This window comes from Leucoraja erinacea, chromosome 9 (assembly GCF_028641065.1).
Source record: "Leucoraja erinacea ecotype New England chromosome 9, Leri_hhj_1, whole genome shotgun sequence".
NCBI lineage: Eukaryota > Metazoa > Chordata > Chondrichthyes > Rajiformes > Rajidae > Leucoraja > Leucoraja erinaceus.
Window position 1 is genome coordinate 15893868 of NC_073385.1, and position 22570 is coordinate 15916437.

The window sequence follows — 22570 nt, forward strand, 5'->3', positions numbered from 1 at the left end:
TTTTTACATTAGCTGCAAATTATATTAATGAAAAATATTTGTTCGAAATTATTTAAATTGTGCAATTAGCAGCTCCAATACAGGTTTTGTCGACAGCTACGTAGCACACAGAAGGAGGTCAGAGAAAACTAAAAAGAATTGCGAGGATCTTTTTGTTAATGCAATTCCAAAACTGAAAACTGCTGTGTCATACAACAATTATTAGAGGGAATTAAAAGACACCTCTGATGTCTTTACAAAAACAATGATTAGTTTTTGGATGCTTAATTAGCTCCTTTGTACAATAGCATTTGGTCTGCGTTTGGAGACACAGTTCCTCTGACAGTGCAGCGTTCTTCCAGTGTGGCCCAGCATTGAGTTTAGTACTCAAGCCTCTTGACTGGGACTTGAACCCACAACCTTCTGACTCAAAGCACTGCCAAGCCTAACCCAAGACTGGTAAGGCACAGTATAATGGAGAAACCAAAGATTTAGACTTTAGAGATACAGCGCGGAAACAGGCCCTTCGGCCCACCGAGTCCACGCCGACTAGTGATCCCAGTACACTAACACTATCCTACACAAACTAGGGACAATTTACAATTTTGCCAAAAAAAACAACGAATCAACAGACCTGTATGTCTTTGGCCCTGTGGGAGGAAACCGGAGCACCCAGAGAAAACCCACTTGGTCACGGGCAGAGCGTACAAACTCTGTACAGACAGCACCCGTAGTCAGGATCGAACCGGGTCTCTGGCGCCGTAGGGCGGCAACACTACCGCTGTACCACCGTGCCGCTCATATATAAATGATTAGTGGGATTGTAAAAAAAAGGATGGTTGAGAGAGAATAGGCAGCAGCGAAGTGAGTGGGATGGAGGTGGCATAGATTCGACAGGCAGAATAGCCTGTTTACTGTGTCACAAGCAAACAAATTGAGAATATAATCAGATGTTTCAATGCCGACAAAATTAAATGCGACGTGCTGGTTGCAACATCTCAACTCATTCTGAAATACACACAACTGGAATTAGGAAAGGTCTGCTTTCAATTTCCCCCTCTCTATTTACCTACAATCCACTAGATACTAGGTATGTAATAAGTATCGAGTGAGAAGTATAATTACAACCATCGATTTTAACGTTCTAGTTTTTATACTACTGTTAAAAAACAAAACAGTTTTCAGTTTTGTTTTGCCCTAAAGAGGGAAAATGTTTAATAGAGTAGAACAGATCAAAGTGTTGTTGCAAAAGCTCAAGACATTAATATTCCAACAATTAGAGTTCCAGCTCTTCAAACTAAAATAGACAATAGACAATAGGTGCAGCAGTAGGCCATTCAGCCCTTCGAGCCATCACCGCCATTCATTGTGATCATGGCTGATCATCCACAATCAGTTCCCGTTCCTGCCTTCTCCCCATATCCCTTGACTCTGCTATCTTTAAGAGACCTATCTAGCTCTCTCTTGAAAGTATCCAAAGAACCGGCCTCCACCGCCCTCTGAGGCCGAGAATTCCACGGACTCACCACTCTCTGTGTGAAAAAGTGTTTCCTCATCTCCGTTCTAAATGCCTTACCTCTTATTCTTAAACTGTGGCCCCTGGTTCTGGAATCCCCCAACATCGGGAACATGTTTCCTGCCTCTAGCCTGTCCAAACTCTTAATAATCTTACATGTTTCAATAAGATAACCTCTCATCCTTCTAAATTCTAGAGTATACAAGCCTAGCCGCTCCATTCTCTCAGCATATGACAGTCCCGCCATCTCAGGAATTAACCTTGTAAACCTACGTTGCACTCCCTCAATAGCAAGAAGGTCCTTCCTCAAATTAGGGGACCATAACTGCACACAATACTCCAGGTGTGGTCTCACTAGGGCCCTGTACAACTGCAGGAGGACCTCTTTGTTCCTATACTCAACTCCTCTTGTTATGAAGGCCAACATGCCATTCGCTTTCTTCACTGCCTGCTATACCTGCATACTTACTTTCATTGACTGACAAACAAGGACCCCAGATCCCGTTGGACTTCCCAACTTGACACCATTAAGATAATAATCTTCCTTCCTGTTTTTCCTACCAAAGTGGATAACCTCACATTTATCCACATTAAACTGCATCTGCCATGCATCTGCTCACTCACCCAACCTGTCCAAGTCACCCTGCATTCTCATAGCATCTTCCTCACAGTTCACACTGCTACCCAGCTTCGTGTCATCTGCAAATTTGCTATGAGACTGTAAGCTAAACAATTCAGAAGACTTTAACCAGTTTTAGGATTCTGGAATCTTGAGCAAAACATAGAGTGCTAACTCAGAAGGTCAGGCAGCATCTGTGGAGGGTAGACACAAAAAGCCAGAGTAATTCAGCGGGTCAGACAGCATCTCTGGAGAAATGATATAGGTGACATTTCGGGTCAGGAACCTTCTCAGGACTGCTGAAGGAATGCTGGCTTCTCACTGCTGAAGGAATGCTGGCTTCACTCAGGCCCAGCACCTGATACAGATGTAAACTCCCTGCACAAAACTGAACACTAATTAGATGAACCTAGTGGTGAAATATGAAAGTGCTCCACATGGAAGAAATATGCAACTTGGAATAAGTGCGGCACGGCGGCGCAGTGGTAGAGTTGCTACCTTATAACGCCAGAGACCCGGGTTCGATCCCGACTACGGGTGCTTGTCTATACGGAGGTTGTACTTCTCCCCGTGACCTGAGTGGGTTTTCTCCGATATCTTTGGCTGCCTCCCACACTCCAAAGATCGACAGGTTTTGAAGGTTAATTAGGTTGGTATAAATGTATAATTGTAAATAGTCCCTATTGCATATAGAGTGGAGTTAATGTGCAGGGATCGCTGGTCGGTGCAGACTCGGTGGGCCAAAGGGCCTGTTTCCGCGCTGTATCTCCAACTTAAACTAAACTAATAAAGGGCAGTGAAATATTCCTGATATTTTGCATGGGCAGCTTATAACCCAGCGGTATGAATGTTGATTTCTCTAACTTCAGGTAACCCTTGCTTTCCCCCTCTCACCGTCCCTCCCCTCACCCTAGTTCTCCGACTAGTTTCAATGTCTTCCTGATTAATTTTACTGATTGTATGCCTCCGCTGCTGCTCCCCAGCTAACAACCATTCTAAATTTCCGTGATCATTGACTGCTTTAATCCGTCGCTTTCACACCTTACCCTTACATATCTCAGGTCCCCCTCTCCCCTGACTCTCAGTCTGAAGGCGGGTCTTGACCCGAAACATCTCCAGAGATGCTGGCTGCCCCGCTGAGTTACTCTGGCATTTGGTGTCATATTCCGGTGCAAACCAGCATCTGCAGTTTCTTCGTACACGGTGAAAGTATTGCCAGTTAGTAAGCTAATGTACCAATTTAAAATTAGATGGACTTCTGGGCAACATTTTCCCACTTAAACAGTCAGGTGTCATTTGGGGAGGATTAAAAAAGGATGGGAGCCAGTTGCTCATTTTCAATTTTATTCCAAGAATAACAAATGCTGCCTGGCTTCCATTCTGCTGTTTTCCAGCAATCTAGCGTCGAACACTTGGTAAGCATCAGTGATTATATCACAGACATTATTTCTCCAGTGTGGACACTATCGCGTATTAATTACACGATACACTCCAGCCAGCATCTCCGAGAAGATCTGTCGGCACAACCCAAAAATAGATGATCCAGAATGAAACTGTTCTGGCCGAACGCAAATATATGATGAAAATAATGAGGCCGCCAGTAATGTCAGGATGCCGGTTACGTGGTGTGTTTGAAACATTTATTTGATGGCACTGGGTATGTGATGTGAAACGACACATAAAATCATGCCACATATCCACTGCCAGATAGCTATTCCTCGCTGCAAGTGAATCACATAAAAAAACACAATCTGGTCAGCCACTTTGACCCATCCCTCAAATTAAAGAAATAGTCAGACACATATAATGTTAATACACCAAGCTCCACACGCTCTGCTAAACACTCAACACTCAACAAAGCAATAATGAAGAGCCGTTGTGCAGAATGTTTGGTGCTGCCTTCAAATGTCATCACCTCCACAGTGAAAGCGAACAAAATTACAATTGTTTCAGGATTCATTTATTTTAGCAAGCATGAAAACACAGGTTTTATATTCTCTCCCTTTCTCCCCCCCCCCCCCCCCCCCCCCCCACCCCCCCCCTCCCCCCCCCTCCCCCCCCCCCCCCCCCCCCCCCCCCCCCCCTCTCCCATTTTCTCCTCTCCTTCGCTTCTTTTCCCTCCCTCAATGGTGCTTTCTTAGAAACGACCAGTTCTAATCATTAGCTGCTCTAGGTGTCAGCTGTTCTACATCGGTGAGACCAAGCGAAGACTTGGCGATCACTTCGCCAAACACCTCCGCTCGGTTCGCGCTAACGAAACTGATCTCCCGGTGGCTCAGCACTTCAATTCCCCCTCCCATTCCGAATCCGACCTTTCTGTCCTGGGCCTCCTCCATGGCCAGAGTGAGGACCACCGTAAATTGGGGGAGCAGCACCTTATATTTCGCTTGTTCAGTTTGCATCCCAGCGGTATGAACACTGACTTCTCTAATTTCAGGTAGTCCCTACTTTCTCCTCCCCTTCTCAGCTCTCCCTCAGCCCACTGTCTCCATCTCTTCCTTTTTTCTTTTTTGGCCCCTATCCCTCTAAACCTTTCCCACCCATGTGCCTGTCCAAATGTCTTTTAAATGTGGTTATACAATACCTGCTTCAACTACCTCCTCTGGCAATATGTTCCGTATACCCGTCACCCTCTGTGTGGAACACAATAATCTAAGTTCGACTCATCAACATCTTGTACATTTGCCGCAAATCGTGAACATTTATCAGGGGAACAGGCCTTTCGGCCCAACTTGTCCATGCCTTCCAAGATGTCCCTGTCCAAGCAGGTCCAATTTCCCCACGTTTGGCCACAAAAAGTTGCCCCTCAGTTTGTTTCTCCGCTCACCTTAACCTGTATGCTCCGGTTCTTGATTCTCCTACCCTGGGTAAAGGATTCTATGCGTTCGTTCACCACATCTGTTCCCTTTGTGGTTTTTGCACACCTCTGTAAGATCAGCCCTCATCCTCCTGCGCTCCAAGGAATAAAGTCCTAGCCTGCCTAACCTGCCCCTAAAGTGAGACCACACCTGGAGTATTGTATATAGTTTTGCTCTCCAAATTTGAGGAAGGACATTCTTGCTATTGAAGGAGTGCAGTGTAGGTTCACAAGGTTAATTCCCGGGATGGCGGGACTGTCATATGCTGAGAGAATGGAGCAGCTGCACTGGTATACTCTGGAATTTAGATGGATGAGAGGGAATCTTATTGATTATTGAGAAGCTGGAGGCAGGAAACATGTTCCCGATGTTGGGAGAGTCCAGAACCAGGGGCCACAGTTTAAGAATAATCTAGAACGGAGATGAGGAAAAACGTTTTCCCACAGGGAGTTGTGAATCCGTGGAATTCTCTGCCTCAGAAGGCAGTGGAGGTCAATTCTCTGTAGGCTTTCAAGAGAGAGTTAGATAGATCTTTTAAAGATAGAGAAGTGAAGGGATACGGGGAGAAGGCAGGAACGGGGTACTGATTGTGGATGATCAGCCATGATCACAGTGAATGACGGTGCTGACTCGAAGGGTCGAATGACCTACTCCTGCACTTACTGTCGATTGTCTAATGTGAATAGCTGGCATCAATTCTTCTCTGCAGTCGTCCCTTGCTACATGACTATCTGGATGGGTTTGTCCACTCTACCCCCTGCTGCCGTCCCCTTCAATCCCACCAAAAATATAAACCACCCATTTGTGGATTAAGTGTGGTGTCTAACCCCACCTTCGCCTCTTTCCTTTAATTAATTATCCACAGTAAGATTGCTCAGCAGCTAGCTCGCTATAAACTTACAAAAGTATGTCGTGAAAATTACCCAAGCCGAAACTATTTTAATGAGCCAGCTTTACACAAGATTTTCCAGGACGGAAAATTTATATCCCGCCAATACATTACTTAAAGGAAGTGCAATTAGAAACAAGTCTGCAAGAAATATTTTTGTAATACGTTTTTGTATAATTGCACAGCACTCCTTACCAAGGCTTCATTAGAGGAAGAGAACAAGAAAATTTACTTGACTAATGCCACAGATCGCCAGTAAATTTCAATAAAACAACAAGCCTCAAGGTTCATGAAGAAATATACTAATTACTCATTCTTTATTGTGTTGCCTGTAACTCCTCAAAGCTTAATGAAGCTCGTGCATTATAAACACAGTGATCCTTTAGTTACTGAGGATATTTAATATTCTATTTTGAAATGCAGTCTATTAGAAAAAAAGGAGCAGACCTTACACAGTGTTCACGCACTAACTAGAAATGCACCAATGTCCTGCAAACTTTGCAGAGTTCGCCACGCAATGTGCATTGTAGATGTATCTTGTTGAGAGTCCTACAGCGTGGAAACAGGCTCTTCGGCCCAACTTGCCCACACTGACCAACATGCCACATCTATGCCAGTCCCGTCTGCCTGCATTTGCCCCATATCCCGCCCATCCTATCCTATCCATTTACTTGTCAAAATGATTATTAAACATTGTGAAAGTATCTACCTCTACTACCTCCACCAGCAGTTCATTCCATATCGCTATCACCCTTCGTGTAAAAAAGCTGCTCCTCCGGTTCCTATTAAATCTTTCACCCCCCTCCCCCCACCTCACCTTAAACCTATGTCCTCTGGTTCTTGATTCCCTGACTGGTAAAAGACTGTGCATTTACCAGATCTATTCCTCGCATGTGTTTGTACACCTCTATAGGATCACCACTCTATAAGAGTCCCAGCCTATTCAACCTCGTAAATCGTCTCTGCACCCATTCCAGCTGAACGACATCTTTCCCATAACAGGTGACCAAAACTGAACACCATACTCTAAATACAGCCTCACTAATGTCTTGTACAACTGTAACATGACCACCCAACTTCTATACTCAAAAGACACGTGTGTAGGAAGGAACAACAGATGCTGGTTTACACTGAAGATAGACACAAAATGCTGGAGTAATTCAGCGGGTCTGGCAGCATCTCTGGAGAAAAAGAATAGGAGACCTTTCAGATCGAGACCTTTCTTCAGACATTAAGCTCAAAACTGACTGATGAAGGTGAATGAGTCAGAAAGCCTCCTTGACCATCATATCATGACATCATTTTAACTCGGAATTCTCCTGGTGATTTTCAAGTGAATAGTCCATTGAAATCCTTCCTCACAGTATAGAATGCCTTGCTTACAGTACATGGAAGACAAAAAGCACATTATTTGTCTTCTGCGCTTCCCCCCCCCCATTCCAAGACAATAAAACAAGGTCAACAGACATCAGAGACTTCATATATCTCTGCTCTGACCCGAGTTCAATTGCCCATGCTGGAGATGAAGAACAAATGTCAAACAAATTGTGGTCCAAACAGTGAAAGGTCAGCTTGATGGGAGAACACAATGATTTTCATTCACAAATGATGTAACTTTGGAGGAGACTGGAAACCAAGTGGGACGTTGATTTTATACTTAGTGCTTTTGAGACCACTGTATGGAAGTGGTATTACCCTTTACAAGACATTGAGTAATTCACACACACAGATGAGACACAACGATCTGCAGATGTCTGTCTACAAACAAAAAAGACACAGAGTACTGGAGTAACTCAGCGGGTGAGGCAGCATCCCTGGAGAAAATGAACAGGTGGCAATTTGGGTGGGGACCCGTCTTCAGAGGGATATGAGGGTGGAGAGTATATGGAATGAGGAGCCAGTGGAGGTGGTTAAGGCAGGCACTAAAGAGCCAAACGTGAACTGGTGGGACTGGCGTAGGTGGGGAATCTTGGTTGGGATGAGCAAGTCAGGTATACAGGAAGGGCCCTTCAAATACAGGAAGAGCCTGTTCCCATGCTGTATGATTCTCCAACGTTCCTATCCATCTCCCTGTCCAAATGTCCCTAATATCCCAAATATCCCTAAAATGTTGCTATTGCATCTGCCTCAATGTAGCAGCACGCCCAAGTCAATCTACACACCCAAGGAAAGTGACAGTTGGAGGCCCCATAGCAGCCTGGGGCTCGCCTGGATCGGGCTCCGCTCGTGGCAACTGGAGCGCGGACTGGACGTGGAGAATGGCGCCAAAACATGGTGCCTCTTCATGCGAGATCAGTGGACTATTTCTGTACACTGGTAATCAGGGATGTCCTTAGGTATGACAATACTCTACTGGACTGTTTGCAAGTAAAAATAATTTCACCGGCTAACATGTCGCAGCTACACTAGTACCACCTGCCTGCATTTGGTTCATATCCCTCCAAAACTGTCGTATCTACAGTATGCACCTGTCCAAAGGGCCTGTCCCACTTGGCGATTTTTTCTGTAACTGCCGGCATCATTGACTGACGCATCAGGGTCGCCGAAAGATTTTGAACATTTCAAAATCCAGCGGCGACAAAAAAAATGTTGCGACACTTGAGGAAACACCGCGCATCAATATGTCATCAAGCCGCGTCATGCCTCAACTATTTCGGTGACCTGATACGTCAGTCAATGATGCCGGCAGTCACCAAAAAAATCGCCAAGTGGGACAGGCCCATAACTGTTTCTTAAATGTTAGGAAAGTCCCTGCCTCATCTACCTCCTCTGGCAGCTCCGGCACCCACCACCCTTTGTGTGAAAATGTTACTCCTCAGATTCATAGTAAATCTTTTCCCCTTCACATTGAACCTATGTCCTCTGGTCCTTGAGTCACTTACTCTGGGCAAGAGACTCTGTGCATCTACCCGATCTATTCCTCTCATAATTTTATACACCTCTATAAGATCACCCCCTCATCCTCCTGCGCTCCAAGGAATAGAATCCCAGCCTACTCAACCTCTCCCTATCGCTCAGACCCTTTAGCCCAGGCAACATCCTTGTAAATTTTCTCTGTACCCTTTCCAGCTTGACAACATCTTTCCTTTAATGTGGTGTCCAGAACGGAACACAATACTCTCAATGCGGTCTCATCAACGTCTTGTACAACTGCAACATGACCTCCCAACTTCTATACTCAAAACTCTGACTGATGAAAGCCAATGTGCCCAAAGCCTTTTTGACCACCCTATCTACCAGCGATTCCACCTTCAAAGAACCATGCACCTGCACTCCTAGTTCCCTTTGCTCTACAACACTCCCCAAAGCCCTACCATTCACTGTGTAGGTCCTGCCCATATTAGACTTCCCAAAATGCAACATTTCTCCATCAACAGTATTAAACGCGATCAACCATTCCTCAGCCCGCCTGGCCAATCGCTCAAGATCCTGCTGCAATTTTTCACAACCATCTTCACTATCTGCACAACCACCCACGTTTGTGCCATCTGCACACCTGCTAATCTCGCCGTGCATGTTCCCATCCACGTTCATGTTTCATCTGTCACATCTCAGACAGTTACCCTCCCGCGGGTAATTCTTACCTTTGCTTCCAGCTCTTGCTTCAGCACCAGGTATTTCCTCCTGAGTTTAGTATTTTCTGCCTCGCCCTGAATCAGCTCTTCGGCTAGCTTATCACATTCGGTTTTCATCTTTTCCACCTGCCGTCGCTGGGCTTTTGCAAAATTCTTCTCATCCGCTTGTTCGGCCTAAGAAGCGCAAACAACAAGAGTCAAGAGTCTTTTTATGTCCCAGATAGAACAATGACATTCTTACTTGCTGCAGCACCACAGAATATGTAAACATTGTACACTGTAAACAATATAATAAACGAGAGAGAAAAAAAGTTCAGTGTATATGTATATATATATATATATACACATACTCACAGATACACACACACACACACACACACACATATAGATAATACATATACACATACACGCACACATACGTACGTACACACAAAAAACAAATAATAATGCGATAATAACAATAATGGTCTATGTAGTTCAGAGCTTATCTGAGGTTGTAGTGTTTAATAGCCGAATGGCTATAGGGAAGAAGCTGTTCATGAACCTGGACGTTACAGTTTTCAGGCTCATGCTTGAAACAACCAGCGCGGATGATCAACAGTTCCAAAGACATTCGCCGCACGTTAAATTCACATCAGCGCTCTGTTTTGGCAGCCTCAGTAAAGTGAAATTAAACCCTTCCAAAATATGCCTTTTTTTTCCGTTTATGTAAATGCGTGCAAAAGTATATTAAGGGAAAAAGTCACTGACAAACACATTTCAAATGCAAATTGGCTGCCGAGATTCTTGCATTACAACAGTGACCCTGCTTTCAATTAGTATTGAATGCCGGTATGGAATTAGTATTCAATTTGTAATTTGGGCAGCGCATGAGTCCATTTGAAGCTCATGAAAAAGAAAATGGAGCCCATCAGTCATTGTGTCTGTCAAATTAAAGTGAGCCTCCACCAATGAATCTCCCAATATAGTGTGTAGTTCTATTATTAAAGTTATAATATGGAAGATAGGTTACTCCCTTGTAGCAAGTAAGCTTTAGTGTGCTGTTAGAGTCAATGCATCCCATGCCAATCTTCTTTAAGGCATGGTTTGTCAAAGGAAGCTGGCAGCCAGAAAACTACTGGTCATCTCAATTTCCTTAATGTCAACGACAGAGTGGAGAACTCTTTTTAACAAAAAAAACGAAGTGCTGGGGTATTCAGCTGGTCAGGCAGCACCCGAGGGAAATGAACTGATGGTGTTTCGGGCCAGGCTGGGCTTTTAATGAACTCTTGTATTTTCAATATTATTTAAAAGACAATATGGTTTAGGGTGGCATGGTGGCGCAGCGGTAGAGCTGGTGCCTTACAGTGCCAGAGACCCAGGTTCGATCCTGACAAGAGGTGCTGTCTCTACAGAATTTGTACGTCCTCCCCGTGACCGCATGGATTTTGTCCGGGTGCTCTGGTTTCCTCCCGCATTCCAAGGACATGCAAGTTTGTAGGTTAATTGGCTTCTGTAAATTGCCCCTAGTGTGTCGGATGAACTAGTGTATGGGTAATCGCTGGTCGGCGTGGACTCTGTGAAACTAGAGGACATAGGTTTAAGGTGAGGGGGGGAGAAAGATTCAATAGGAACCTGAGAGGTTAACATTTTACAAAAAGGATGGTGGGTGTATGGAATGAGCAGCTGGAGGAAGTAGTTGAGACAGGTACTATTGCAACGTTTTAAGAAACCTTTAAACAGGTACATGGATAGGACAGGTTTAGCGGGATAAGGGCCAAATGCGGGCAGATGGGACCAGTGTAGATGGGGAATGTGGGCAAGTTGGTGTGGGCAAGTCAGTCAAAAGAGCCTGTTTCCGTGCTGTATCACTCTAAGAATCCAAGGGGAAGACAAGAGGACTCTTTCATTGTTCAGGTAGGGAGGAGAAGAGGGACAATGGTCAATAGACAATAGACAAGAGGTGCAGGAGTAGGCCATTCGTCCCTTCGAGCAAGCAGTGCCATTCAATGTGATCATGGCTGATTTGCAAGAAATAAAGAAGAAACAGTCAAAAGTCCTGCCAACTATCGCTGAGGAGAAAGGAAAACATTCTGGAGGTATCGATGTGGAAAGTCACATCTTCAGGACCATCAGAAATGACAGAGATGGAGAAAGCGGGTGAATGGACTAATAAATGGAAGCAGGGTGGGAGAGGGAATAACCAATTAACTAGTCATTAACATCTCCAAATGCCTCGTATCACCTGAAGAATCTTGATCTCGACCCTATCACAGACATTGCCCTTGTTTTCTCCATCCCTCCGATTCTCTGCAAACGTAAATAAGCCTAATCTGCAGTGCACAAGGGTCCTTGATCTGAAACCTTTGACATGAATTACCCTTACCTTTAACAAGCTGACATTATTTTCTAGTTTTTCCCGTTCTTCTTGAAATTGCTTGATTACTGACTGCATGTTCCTTTCATGCTTGGTTCTTAAACTCTGCATCTCTGACTTGAAGTCCACAAGTTCCCTCCTGTGAGCGTCCTTTTGCAGCTTGAACTGGTCGCTGAGGGAAGCAACTTCTTCTTGGGCCAGCGTGTGCCTTGCCTGAGCTTCCGAGAGGCTCTTCCTGATCTCCTTTTTTGAAGCCTCTTCCTGAGCCAGCTTGGTACTGAGCTCAGACCGGACGGCACTCAGCTCCGTGATCAACCGCTGCATTTCCAACAGCTTCTCCTGGTTCCTTTCGTGCTGCCCGCTCAAGGCCTCCAATTCCTCCTCCAGCCGCTGCCTCTCCCCTTTGACCTTCACGTGTAGCGTGCCCCGCTCATGGAAGTCCGCCTCCAGCTTGCGCAGAGAGTCTTTGGTGTCCCGCAGCTCCCCGTCCAGGTGGAGCAGCCTTGACTTCAACTCATTGAGCTCCACGTCCTTCCGTCGCACATCCTCCTCCTGCTGCACTCGTTTCAGCAAGACCTCATTGAGCTCCCTACGGAGACTCTCCGCCTGCTGCAAGGTACACTCATGTTGCCCCTGGAGGGCTTCTTTCTCCTTGCTCGCGTAGCTCTGCTGTTCCATCCACTGGTCGACGGACTCCTTCTGCCTCTCCACGTCACGCTCCAGCTTCTTGCACTTCACCTTCCACTGTCGGATGGACTCCTGAGCCTTCGCTTTCAATTCATCCTTCTTCTTTTCACTCTCCAGTCGAAGGCGCTCCATCTCCTTCAACTGAGCCCTGAGCGTCTCGGCTCCAGCGCTCGACTCTTTCAGTTGCCGGGATAAATTCGCAATTTCCAACCTCGTGGATTGACGATCTTGCACGCAGTCATCATAACTTCTCTGGATTTCCTGAAGTTGGCTCAACATCCTCAGTTGCTGCTTCTCTCTTTTCTCCAGGTCTGAGTTGAGAACCTATAAACACAGCAAAGCAATGGCATCACTTCACTGTTTTCTACTCACACTAACTTTTAGTTTCAATTCATTGTGTACAGTTTTGGTCTCCTAATTTGAGGAAGGACATCCTTGTGATTGAGGCAGCGCAGCGTAGGTTCACGAGATTGATCCCTGGGATGGCGGGACTGTCATATGAGGAAATATTGAAAAGACTAGGCTTGTATTCGCTGGAATTTAGAAGGATGAGGGAAAATCTTATAGAAACATATAAAATTATAAAAGGACTGGACAAGCTAGATGCAGGAAACATTTTCCCAATGTTGGGCAAGTCCAGAACCAGGGGCCACAGTCATAGAATAAAGGGGAGGTCAGTTAAGACTGAGGTGAGAAAAAACTTTTTCACCCAGAGAGTTGTGAATTTATGGAATTCCCTGCCACAGAGGGCAGTGGAGGCCATATCACCGGATGGATTTAAGAGAGAGTTAGATAGAGCTCTAGGGGCTAGTGGAATCAAGGGATGTGGGGAGAAGGCAGGCACGGGTGATTGATTGGGGACGATCAGCCATGATCACAATGAATGGCGGTGCTGGTCCTGCACCTATTTTCTATGTTTCCGTGATTAGTGTAGAGATACACAGCGCGGAAACAGGTGCATCGACCCACCGGGTCAGCGCCGACCAGCGATCCCCGCACAGTAACACCATCCTGCACACACTAGGGACAACTTACAATTATTACCAAAGCCAATTAGCCTACAAACGTCAATGGAGTGTGGGCGGAAACTGGAGATCCAGGAGAAAACCCACACAGATCACGGGGGAAGGTACAAACTCCGTACAAAAGGCACCTGTAGTCGGGATCGAACCCTGGTTCTCTGGCACTGAAAGGCAACAACTCTACTGGTGCGCCACCGTGCTGCCCTTTGTAGAAACTACCTGAATCGCATGCAATGCAAAGCTTTTTACTGTACATCAATCCGTACAATAATAAACCTAAACCTATAAACACATAGAGGCCTAAAACAGTGGCGCAGTGGTAGCATTGTTGCCTTACAGCGTCAGATACCCAGGTTCGATCCTGACTCTGGGTGCTGTTTGTATAGAGTTTGCACGTTCTACCTGTGACTGCGTGGGTTTTCTCCGGGTGCTCTGGTTTCCTCCCAAACGCTGAAAACGTACATGTTCAGAGGGCAGTGGTGGCCGGTTCTCTGGATACTTTCAAGAGAGGGCTAGATAGGGCTCTTAAAGAAAGCGGAGTCAGGGGATATGGGGAGTAGGCAGGAATGGGGTACTGATTGGGGATGATCAGCCACGATCACATTGAATGGCTCGAAGGGCCGAATGGCCTACTCCTGCACCTATTACCGATTGTCTATTGTTTGCAGGCTAATTGGCTTCGGTAGAAATTGTAAATCTCCCTTGCTGTGTAGGATCGTGCATGGGGTGACTGCTGGGCGGCGCGGATTCGGTGGGCGCGGATTCGGCGCGGATTCGGTGGGCCAAATTGCCCGTTTCCATGCTGTATCTCTAAACTAAACTAAACTGACAATCCTTGGAATTCTCTACTCTACGGGGCTGTGGAAATTTACAGAGATAAGATATGAGAGCGGAGTTATGCAGCAGTCACCCATGAGTTTAATGAATGGAAAAGCAGGCTCCGTAGATGAGGCGTATAGGAAAGAATTGCAGATGCTGGTTTATACAGAAGATAGACACAAAGTGCTAGAGTAACTCAGGGGGTCAGACAGCATCTCTAGAGATAAAGGATGGGTAACATTTCGGGTTGGAACTGAAGAAGGTTTCCAACCAGAAATTGGCTTTTTCTCCAGAGATGCTGCCTGACCCGCTGAGTTACTCCAGCATTTTGTGTCTATCCATGGACCACACAGTTCACTAAGGTCTCTGTTTCTTATCAGAGATTTCCTCATTCTTCAGTGAACATGGGGGTTTTTTCCCCCCAGCTGTCATAGATGCTCCCAACACAAGGCAAATTTCTAAAAAGTTGGAAATACAGCCAGTTTCTCCATTCCTAAACTACACTTAAATATTAAGATTGCCTTCACTATCATCTCCTCTAATATGGAAGAATTGTGATCACCTACAAAAATGACTCCCCACCCAAGTGAGAGGTTCCCAGGAGAAGAAGGACCTGTTTCCATGTGTAGGAAGAAACTGCAGATGCTGGTTTACATCGAGATAAGACACAAAATGCTGGAGTAACTCAGCGGGACAGGCATAACTCTGGATAGAAGGAATGGGCGACGTTACGGGTCGAGACCCTTATTCAGACTGAGTCAGGGGAGAGGGAGACACAGGTATATGCAAGGGTGAGATAGGGCTCTTAAAGATAGCAGAGTCAAGGGATATGGGGAGAAGGCTGGAACGGGGTACTGATTGTGAAACATAGAAACATAGAAATTAGGTGCAGGAGTAGGCCATTCGGCCCTTCGAGCCTGCACCGCCATTCAATATGATCATGGCTGATCATCCAACTCAGTATCCCGTACCTGCCTTCTCTCCATACCCCCTGATCCCCTTAGCCACAAGGGCCACATCTAACTCCCTCTTAAATATAGCCAATGAACTGGCCTCAACTACCCTCTGTGGCAGAGAGTTCCACAGATTCACCACTCTCTGTGTGAAAAAAGTTCTTCTCATCTCGGTTTTAAAGGATTTCCCCCTTATCCTTAAGCTGTGACCCCTTGTTCTGGACTTCCCCAACATCGGGAACAATCTTCCTGCATCTAGCCTGTCCACCCCTTAAGAATTTTGTAAGTTTCTATAAGATCCCCTCTCAATCTCCTAAATTCTAGAGAGTATAAACCAAGTCTATCCAGTCTTTCTTCATAAGACAGTCCTGACATCCCAGGAATCAATCAGGAATTACTACTAGGTTGTAAGCTGTCCAAACGAAATATGAGGTTCTGTTCCTCCAATTTGCTTTGGGCCTCACTCTGACAGAGGAGGTCAGTGTGGGAATGGGAGAGGGAGTTATGGTATTTAACAAACGGGAGATCAGGCAGGTCTAGTCGGACTGACCATGTGGTATGACTCTATAGCTCTAAGAGACATAAACCCGGGACAAATAGCTGGTCACTTAGGATGAAGATGAGAATTCATGGCTGCATTCGGCAAGATGTGAATCCTTGGAATTCTCTATTCCAAAGGGCTGCAGATAATCAGACAAAAAGTACTTTCACTGCAGAAAATGGCAGGGCGAAAGAACAGATAAGACCAGAACCCAGATAGGACAAGAAAACAGGAACCCAGGGGAAGATGGAGAATGCTCAGCCAACATATCTAAAGGTCACTCACCAATGAGTGGAAACAAGGAACTGCAGGTGAATTAATACATAACTGGACACAAAGTGCTTGAGTAACTCAGCAGTTCAGGCGGGGTGGGAGATTGCAACCTTCACGTGGTCCGCCCTGTTTCGACGAATGCAATCAACCTGGCGTGCACAATCAAATAAGATCAAATAGAACAAGTTGTCCTACAACTTTAGGCCATGCACGCCATACGCAAGAAGAAGAAGAAGCAGTTCAGGCAACATCTCTGGAGAACATGGATAGCTGACGTTGCGTGTTGAGATCCGAAGAGAGGTCTGAAGAATGATCTCAACCTGAAATGTCACCGATCCATGTTCTCCAGAGATGCTGCCAGACCTGCTGAGTTACTCCAGCACTCTGTGTCCCTTAATGGTTAAATTTTGCACGCGTCAGCCTAATAGAGGCTGCTCATGGTTACCTGCCTTCTTTCAATTAGTGCAGAGATTAACAGTGGTCCAGAACAGCTCAATATCCTAAAATATGTTCACATGCATGCCAATTCTGACATGACTTCAGAATTAAGGGACAGAAGTTTAGGGGTGACATGAGTGGGAACTTCTTTACTCAGAGAGTGGTGGCGGTGTGGAATGAGCTTCCAGTGGAAGTGGTGGAGGCAGGTTCGTTGGTATCATTTAAAAATAAATTGGATAGGCATATGGATGAGAAGGGAATGGAGGGTTATGGTATGAGCACAGGCAGGTGGGACTAAGGGAAAAAAAGTTGTGTCAGCACGGACTTGTAGGGCCGAGATGGCCTGTTTCCGTGCTGTAATTGTTATATGTTATATGTTATATGCATGTGATAGGAGCAGAATTAGGCCATTCAGCCTCATATGGCTGATCTATCTCTCCCTCCTAACTCCATTCTCCTGCCTTCTCCCCACAACCCCTGACACCCGTACTAATCAACAATCTATCTATCTCTGCCTTAAAAATATCCATTGACTTGGCCTCCACAGCCTTCTGTGGCAATGAATTCCCCAGATTCACCACCCTCTGACCTAAGAAATTCCTCCTCATCTCCTTCCTAAAAGGAACATCCTTTAATTCTGAGGCTATGACCTCTGGTCCTAGACTCTCCCACTAGTGGAACCATCCTCTCCACATTCTTGCCAATTATTTTGCTGTCAATGAGACACTGCATCTGTACCTAGGCTGAACCTCTTAAACTATCTTCGGAGAGACTATAAAACAGCTTTTAACAACTGCTTGACTGAGTTGCGTCATCAATCACTTCATACTTAAGAACGCACGAAGTAAAAGGAATGATATTAAAACAAAACTTTAACCGAAAGGATTAAAGATTTTTGTTTTGTTAAAAGGACTGAGCAGCAAGAATACAAAAAAAATAATTTTTAAATCCTGTGGGGGTAAAAAATATATCTGATTAAAAATGAAAAAAAAAGTAGAATATAGATTAGGAGCCGAGGTTTAAATTCTTCAGAAAAGCAGTGAAACACATTATGCTTTGATCTTGATTCTAAACGACAGCTTTGCATGGTTCTTTAAAACCATTTCCCAATACGCGTGAAAATCCGTTTAATTATTTTAGCATCTGAATCGTAAAATCCGATACACAGGGCACCAGGAGTGCGTGATATTCCTGATGGACTGGTGAGTCTCTTCCAGCTATCACTGTTCACCGTGCGCTCATATATAGTTTGGCAAAGCAGGCTCCATGGACCACCAGTATAGGAAGGAACTGCAGATGCTGGTTTATACCGAAGATGGGCACAAAGTGCTGGAGTAACTCGGCAGCATCTCTGGAGGAGAAGGATGGGTGATGTTTCGGGTCGTCAGAACCCTTCTTCAGTTCCGACCTGAAACGTCGCCCATCCTTTTTCTCCAGAGATGCTGCCTGACCCAGTGAGTTACTCAAGCACTTGATGTCTATCCATGGACCACATGGTTCACTGAGGTCCCTGTTTCTTATTAGAGATGTCCTCATTCTTTAATGAACGTGGTTTTCCCCCCAGCTGTCATAGCTACTCCTGACACAAGGAACATTTCTTAAAAATTGGAAATTCAGCCAGTTTCCCAATTCCTAAACTGTACTTAAATATTAAGTGCGCTCATTATTAAGTTTGGCACTCAGCACAACACTGGGCGGCATGGTGGCACAACGGTAGAGTTGCTGCCTTACAGTGCCAGAGACCCAGGTTCTACCCTGACTACAGGCGCTGTCTGCACAGAGTTTGTACATTCTCCCTTGGACCGCTTGGGTTTAGTCCGGGTACTCAATTTATTTTATTGTCATGTGTACCGAGGTACAGTGAAAACCTTTTATTGCGTGCTATCCAGTCAGCAGAAAGACAATACACGATTTCATGTGCTCCAGTTTCCTCCCACAGTCCAAAGACGTGCAGGTTTGTAGGCTAATTGGCTTCAGTAAAATTGCAAATTGTCTCTAGTTTGTAGGATAGTGCTAGAGTACGGAGTGATCGCTGGTCGGCGCGGACTTGGTGTGCTGAAGGGCCTGTTTGTGCACTATATCTCTACAATCTAAAGAACATGAAATGTGTCGTTGTTTGCCTTTCCCTGACATTAGCTGTAGCTGTAACGTATTTAATGGCAAATTTTACTTCGGAGTCACGTGAGTGATTCCGTGAAGAACCCGCTCAGCACGCATGCGCGGCATTACGTCCAGCAGAGCAACAGCGGCACAGCGGGAGTCAGGCGCTCCCGCTATGGAGGTGAAAGAACGGACCGTCAGGTAAGCTGACGTCGGGTTTTTCTTTCACAGGGCAGAGAAGAAAGGCTCTAGAACAAACCTGTCCCCCGCTCGACTCCACGGAGGAGCGTTCCATCTGGGGGGGGGCAGCAACAGAACAGACCAGGGCCCAGAGCGGACCCCATGGAAAATGTGCCACCCCCCAACGTCACCGCCACGTCAGACGACGTGCAACACTCGTTGGACCGGCAGGAAACAGAAGAATACCCATAACCATGGAGGTAGGTGGGTCTGGTTCCTACCAGTATATAGAGTAATACTAACACATGGGAGTCTATCACGAGTGATCAGTATATACTCAATGGCATTAGTGAATACAAATACAATTCATACTAGAAAAATTGCCACCAGGTCAACATTCACCCCAGAGGGTATTTTTCCCCCTCTCCGTTAAAGAAACAAGAGGGACAAGCTGAACTGGTGAGAATAATTACAAAGGGTATCATGGGAAAACCTGAAACCTTGCAATTCGTATCAAATATAGTCACTAAACCCAAAAGATGGTGGATGTCGCATCATCATTGACTTAACTTCACTAAATATGTTTGTTAAGTATATTTAAATATACATTTCAAAATGGAACCAGTTGTTACTGCCAAACAACTAAATTCCAAAGGATACTTCATGGCAAGCATTCATCTTAAAGATGTTTACTATTTAGTACCATTCACAAAGATCATCGCAGATACCTGAAATTTACCTAGATGGGGCAGCTATAGCAGCTTAAAGTGTTACCCAATGAGTTCATATCAGCCCAAGAGTGTCACCAAGACACTAAAACCAGCTCTGGCAATATTCAGAAGACAAAAACATATTGTCATGGCATATCTTGATGATATCCTAAATGGTAGGCAAGACCATGAAATTGACTATGTTAGCTGTTCAGCTACCAAACAGTTATTCGAAACCCTGGGGTTGTCTTACATCCAGATAAATCTAAGTTGAAGCCATCCACTATCATGGACTACTTGGGCTTCACAATTAATTCAGTCTACGTGACTGTAACATTGCCAAGAGACAACATAGTTGAATTGGCACAATCATGCAACAATTTAATGGTCAACAAACTACCAACTACTCAACAAGTAACAGAGTAATTGGGAAAATGGTAGCAGCATTTCCGGCTACATAATTCAGACCTTTGTACCAAAAACGACATACAGGTCATTATGATCGTTCCATGAAGTTACCCACTGAAGTAATATCAGAACTACAGTGGTGGGCAAAAAACGTTTGACATAGTTTCAGCCTATTATCATCACTAACCCTACATCAGTTAGCCAAACAGATGTCAGTGCTCAAGGCTGGGGAGCAACTAACTCTATATCCAATACAAGTAGGAGATGGACTAACCCAGAATCATCGTTACCACTTGCACTGGGCATTAATTATCTAGAGGTGTTGGGTGACTTTTATGGTTTAAAAGCATATGCATAAATATGCATCACTTGCATGTACGGTTATAAATAGATAATACTACGGTGGTGGCCTACATTAACCATATGGGCGGCATAAAATCGGTATCATGCGACAAGTTGGTCAACACAATTTGGCAATGGTGTGTCCAAAGACATATTTGGCTATCAGTAACTTACCTGCCAGGTAAGCTAAATACAGTGGCAGACACCAGGTCACGTAAATTTAATAACAACATCGAATGGATGTTAATACCCGCAAATTTTTTTTTCACAAAAGTTATCAAGCAATATGGCATGCCAGATATCGATTTATTTGCATCAAGGCTAAATCACCAGGTACCTATGAATGTCGCTTGGGAACCAGACCCTGTGGCAGCAGTAGTAGATGCGTTCGCGCTGGATTGGGGAAATTCTTCTTCTATGCATTTCCTCCCTTCTGCCTCATCAGTCGGGGACTACGCACAATACAAATTGACTCTGCTTCAGGTATTTTGATAGTACCCGACTGGCCTACACAGCCATGGTTCCCAATACTCCATGACATGGTTGTTGAAACTCCAATGGTATTCCCCAGTGACCTGGAGTTATTAACACCCAGTGTCGGGCACAAGCCACCCGTGCCATGAAAAAATCAAACTCCTGGGTTGCAGATTCTGCACAAACCACTTCTGGGACTGGGATTATCATAACAAACCATCGACACCATGTCAGCATCCCTCCAAACGTCCACTAAAAAACAGCACTTGTACAGCATCAAAACATGGGAGAAGTACTGCTTGGATACAGGGACCACCTACTCAACCGCTACAGTTACCAACGTACTGGAATTCCTGGCAAACCTTCACCACGATGAAGGACTCAGCTACAGAGCCATCAACACAGCTAGAATTGCCCTGCCTGTCTATTTAAAACCAGCTCCATTACAACAGGCCATGGGGTCCCACCAGCTGGTGGTCAAACTAATGAAGGGTATTTACAACTCTAACCCCCTAGACCAAGGTACACCCATATATGGGATGTCAGTGTGGTCCTGACATACCTCAGGGGATGGCCACCAGCCAGATCCCTCAACCTGGAACCATCTATGCTCAAAACACTCATGTTGATGGCACTTGTATCTGCACAGAGGGTCCAGTCACTACACCTATTGCGACTGGACACCATGCTCACAGCTCCAGACCAGATCTCTGTCGTTATCCAGGGAATGATCAAACAGAGCAGACCAGGAACACCTAATCCAGTCGTGGAATTCCGGGCTTACCCGCCAGAAACACGGTTATGTGCCATGACCCTACTATCCTACATAGACACAACCAAAATATTCGAGGGAGATGAAAAGCCTTGTGGGTCAGTCATAAAAAACCTTATGGTCGGGTGACGAGCCATTTCGAGATGGCTCAAGCAGGTGCTAAAAGCTGCTGGGATAAAAACTAACATGTACAAATTTCATTCCACCAGGGCAGCATCCACGTCGACGGCTAAAAGAATGGACGTGCCTATAAACCACATCCTGGCTACAGCAGGATGGTGGGGGGAAAGACCGTTCAGAAATTTTATAATAGGCCGTTGGCAAAACCCGTTTTATTTGCAGGAAAGATTTTACAGACTGCAAATATTTAATTTAAGCCCAGGGGAGCAATTTAATTTCTTTGTTGTTATTGTTAAAAAATACCATTGTGTTCTTCTACAAACAGATTCATTGGTTGGTTACGATAACACACTTCCTCCCTCAAAGACTTCGGCAGTGATGTAGTAATAACTGTTACACGGTTTGAAATCACAGAGCTTTGAAATCTTCACGGAATCACTCACGTGACTCCGAAGTAAAATAGTAAGATTAAACGAGAACTTACTAGTTTGAAGTTTGATCTGTATTTTATGAGGAGTTACGATGAGGGATTACATGCCCTCCGCTCCCACCCTCAATAATATGGGTCAAATTCATAAACTGATGTCTCCTTATCTTTACTATGTTTACTTCAATAACTGTGTCTATCTGTGATTCCACACCGCTGCTTTGAAGTATGCCGCGCATGCGTGCTGAGCGGGTTCTTCACGTAATCCCTCATCGTAACTCCTCATAAAATACAGATCAAACTTCAAACTGGTAAGTTCGTGTTTAATCTTACTATTAATAGCACCCTCTAAAATAATGAGAATAACCAACTGAAGTAATTGTTGCTCTTATTCATTGAATTACAAGCTAAACTCTACTTGCGACTGAATATTAATTATCCTCACATGTTGATAACTAGTCAGTTGACCGGAGGATCCCCAGTGGCAGCGGATGTAAAAGAAGCCTCAAACT

The 22570-nt window shown here is 45.0% G+C and overlaps 1 protein-coding gene across 2 annotated transcripts in view; it reads right to left on the reverse strand.

Annotated features, from left to right (window-relative positions):
- LOC129700036 (centrosomal protein of 128 kDa-like) overlaps positions 1–22570 on the reverse strand; it is a 396302-nt gene that overhangs the window by 244017 nt on the left and 129715 nt on the right. For both annotated transcript variants that reach the window (XM_055640193.1, XM_055640194.1), the window contains exons 13-14: positions 11802–12803; positions 9446–9610 (exon numbers count right to left, since the gene is read on the reverse strand). In XM_055640193.1, coding sequence (XP_055496168.1) covers positions 9446–9610; positions 11802–12803 — 1167 coding nt within the window. The remainder of the gene's footprint in view (positions 1–9445; positions 9611–11801; positions 12804–22570) is intronic.